This window comes from Lathyrus oleraceus, chromosome 7, assembly GCF_024323335.1.
Source record: "Lathyrus oleraceus cultivar Zhongwan6 chromosome 7, CAAS_Psat_ZW6_1.0, whole genome shotgun sequence".
Taxonomy (NCBI): Eukaryota; Viridiplantae; Streptophyta; class Magnoliopsida; order Fabales; family Fabaceae; genus Lathyrus; species Lathyrus oleraceus.
In genome coordinates this window covers 365240374-365243237 of record NC_066585.1, presented here as the reverse complement: position 1 = coordinate 365243237, position 2864 = coordinate 365240374, and the positions used below count along the sequence as shown (strand labels likewise).

Genomic DNA, 2864 nt, shown 5'->3' with positions numbered 1-2864 from the left:
ACACTCGATACTATGACATTGTATTATGACAACCTGACTGCAAAGGACTTGTATGAGGAAAAGGGAAAATTAGGGGCTTGGCTTCTTGAGAAAATAGGGCAATTAATGTGGAGTGGAAAAGGCAAGAAAAATATTGTCTGCCCAATGAAAATAAAAAGCCACATTACTAATGAACCATCTCTTAGTATTGGAAATAGCACACTCTTCCTGAACACAATCAAAGAACCTCTGCTAGGACAAAGAAAGTTTTCTCAAAAGTTCAACAACATGTCTTAACATCCGTCAACATCTAGCTCAAAATCCTTCCATACTAGAACTTCCTCCATGGAATTCTTAGATGAAGATTTGCGTATGATACCAGGTAACGTTCCAAGCTCACCTTCCATGACTAGAGGTGAGCAAAGTAACACTCCAGAAAAATCGCCTGATAAAGAGGACATGCACTCTACTAATCGCATCATAAGAAACCTTGTTACTAGCATACTGAACGAAGAGCATGGAGTTAAGGACATTTTTACCCCTCTGTCCAGAAGGGAACCCTCACCTGAGGTGGAAAGCCAAGCTGAGAAAGATGATAACTCATCTAAAACAGAAAAGGAAGTAGCTGATGAGGGTCTGTGTTCACTTGGAAAAAACTTACCTAGAATGTCACCTGATACTGCTCAGGACATTGAGGAAGAAAGGTCTGAGGAAGAAGATGACACGTTGGTCAATCTTGTGAAAACAAGTGTAGCCAATAGACTGAGAAAGAGGAAGAGTATGGCTGAGATAAGGACAGAGAAAAGGGTTGCTGGTATAGGTCCCTCCAAATCGTGGAGTAAAGTAGAGGTCAGGAAGAAGAAAGACAGTGAAAGTTCTGAATCTAATGAAGACGATGTTCCAGACATCTCCTCTGACAAAAGAAAGGCTGTAAAGAAGTCTTCCAACAAAGTAGTTGCTAAGCACCTAGACAAATGGAGGTTTGTCACTCAAAGAAGGGTAGCAGTTGAAAGAGAATTAGGGAAAGAGACTGTTGAAGTAAAGGAAGTAATGGAGCTAATCAAGGCAACTGGTCTTATGAAAACTTTGACTGCTTTGCCTCAATGCTATGAAGGGCTAGTCAAAGAATTCATTGTAAACATTCCTGATGAGAGTTATGGAAATAGCAGCAGGGAGGTCTGCAAAGTGGTTGTTAGGGGTAAGTGTGTGAAACTATCACCTACTATCATCAACAAGTTTCTGGTGAGAGGAACTAATGAAGGGGTAGATCTAGAGGCCACAGATAATGAGATCTGTAGGATGATTACAGCTGGCCAAGTTAATGAATGGCCAAGTAGGAAACACCTTGCAGCTAGTAAACTAACTGTCAAGTATGCCATCTTGCATAAGATTGGTTCTGCAAATTGGGTTCCTACTAATCACATATCTACCATCTCCTTAGCTCTTGGGAGGACCATTCATGCTATTGGAACAAGGGTTAACTATGATTTTGGCAAGTTCATATTTGAACAAACCATTAGACATGCTTCCACCAATGCTGTTAAGTTGCCCATTGCATTCCCATCTATCATCTGTGGGATCATCCTGAGTCAACAACCAGGAATCTTGAGTACAAGTGATATTCCTAGCAGGAGGAAAACCCCTCTGTCCACCCATTACAAGTTGTTTGAGGGAAGTCATGTCAATGATGTCATTACATCTGCCAAAAGGGAGTCTGCATCCAAAGGAAGTCTGATTGACCAACTGAAAGAGACCTGCAAGGAATTGGATAATGGGATAAAGGTGGCAAAGGCTAGAAAAGAGGCTTTAGAAGTTCTTATATGTAGCCTGGAGAAGGAAGAAGTAGAAAAGACTGGATCAAAATCCCAATCAAGTGGAGGTTCTGGAAGCTCAAAAAGTTCTAAAGGTACAGGTGAAGATGAAGATGAAGGTGAAGGAGATACTTCTTCTTCTGATTAATTGTCCCTGGCTGTGTTGAAGACTTGGAGGGGTGCTAGAAGGTGTGGTGGAAGTTGGGCTGATGATTGGAAAGCTGATGTTCTTTCTGTTTTTGTATTTTGTGGCAGTCCTCATGATGCCTGTTATGTAATATTTAGGGCTCTTAATGAGTTCCTTGAATTTGTTCATTATCTCAACTTTCTGCTGTGTATAATGATGGTGTGTACTTCCTGAATATTCTGTTTTAACATGCTTAATGTTATAACATATGTTTTAACTTTCTCTGCTAGACTAATAGACATTTATTTTGTCTGATTGGTCACCTTTGGACAATTTTGACTAAAAAGGGGGAGAAGTGTTGTTATGGAAGTTGTATGTGGCTGGACTGGAGGACAGCTATTATTGGAAGAAGTGCACAGGTGCTACAACAGTATGGTTGTATGTTTACAGATGTCAAACAGGATGTCTGATATGGTGCACAGGTGTTGATGTTGTAGCAGATGTCATATGACATTCTGGCTGGTACAGGTGCTGGAGATTTCAGTAGCTGTTTTTGTTGAATGCACAGATTTAGGGGGAGAAGAAGTACCCTGGTGTATTGTGCATTTGTGTGTCTTACTAGTTGTATCCATAACTAGTAATTATGTTGATTGTTGCACAGATTAAGGGGGAGGAGAAGTACCCCTGTGCATATGTGTATTACTAGTAGCCATAGCTAGTAATTGTTTTGCTTCTGCTGCTGATTAAATTATTGTTATGTGGTTTAACTGCTGATAGTTTAACTTGTGAACAAAAATGACCAATATATTTTTTAGCCAAAATTTGCCAAAGGGGGAGTTTGTTGATTCTAAGAGTTGGCAGCAATTTTGGTAAAACAAAGAGTGTTCACAAGATGTCTTGTGTGATGTCTTAACATGAGATATCCTATGTACCTGCTGAAGAAGAAG

General features: G+C 40.1%; 1 protein-coding gene across 1 annotated transcript; it reads left to right on the top strand.

Moving 5' to 3' along the window:
- The first annotated feature begins 324 nt into the window (after positions 1-324).
- Positions 325-2477, top strand: LOC127103858 (uncharacterized). The gene is made up of 3 exons (XM_051041099.1): positions 325-394; positions 884-1909; positions 2446-2477. The coding sequence occupies exons 1-3, from the start codon at positions 325-327 to the stop codon at positions 2475-2477; spliced, it is 1128 nt and encodes a 375-aa protein (XP_050897056.1).
- The last annotated feature ends 387 nt before the right edge of the window (positions 2478-2864 follow it).

Coding starts and splice junctions, on each gene's coding strand:
- LOC127103858 (XM_051041099.1), top strand. CDS start 325: ATGGAATTCTTAGATGAAGATTTGCGTATGATACCAGGTAACGTTCCA. Junction 395..883: donor CTCACCTTCCATGACTAGAG/GTGAGCAAAGTA, acceptor ACGATGTTCCAG/ACATCTCCTCTGACAAAAGA. Junction 1,910..2,445: donor AGGTGAAGATGAAGATGAAG/GTGAAGGAGATA, acceptor TGGCTGGTACAG/GTGCTGGAGATTTCAGTAGC.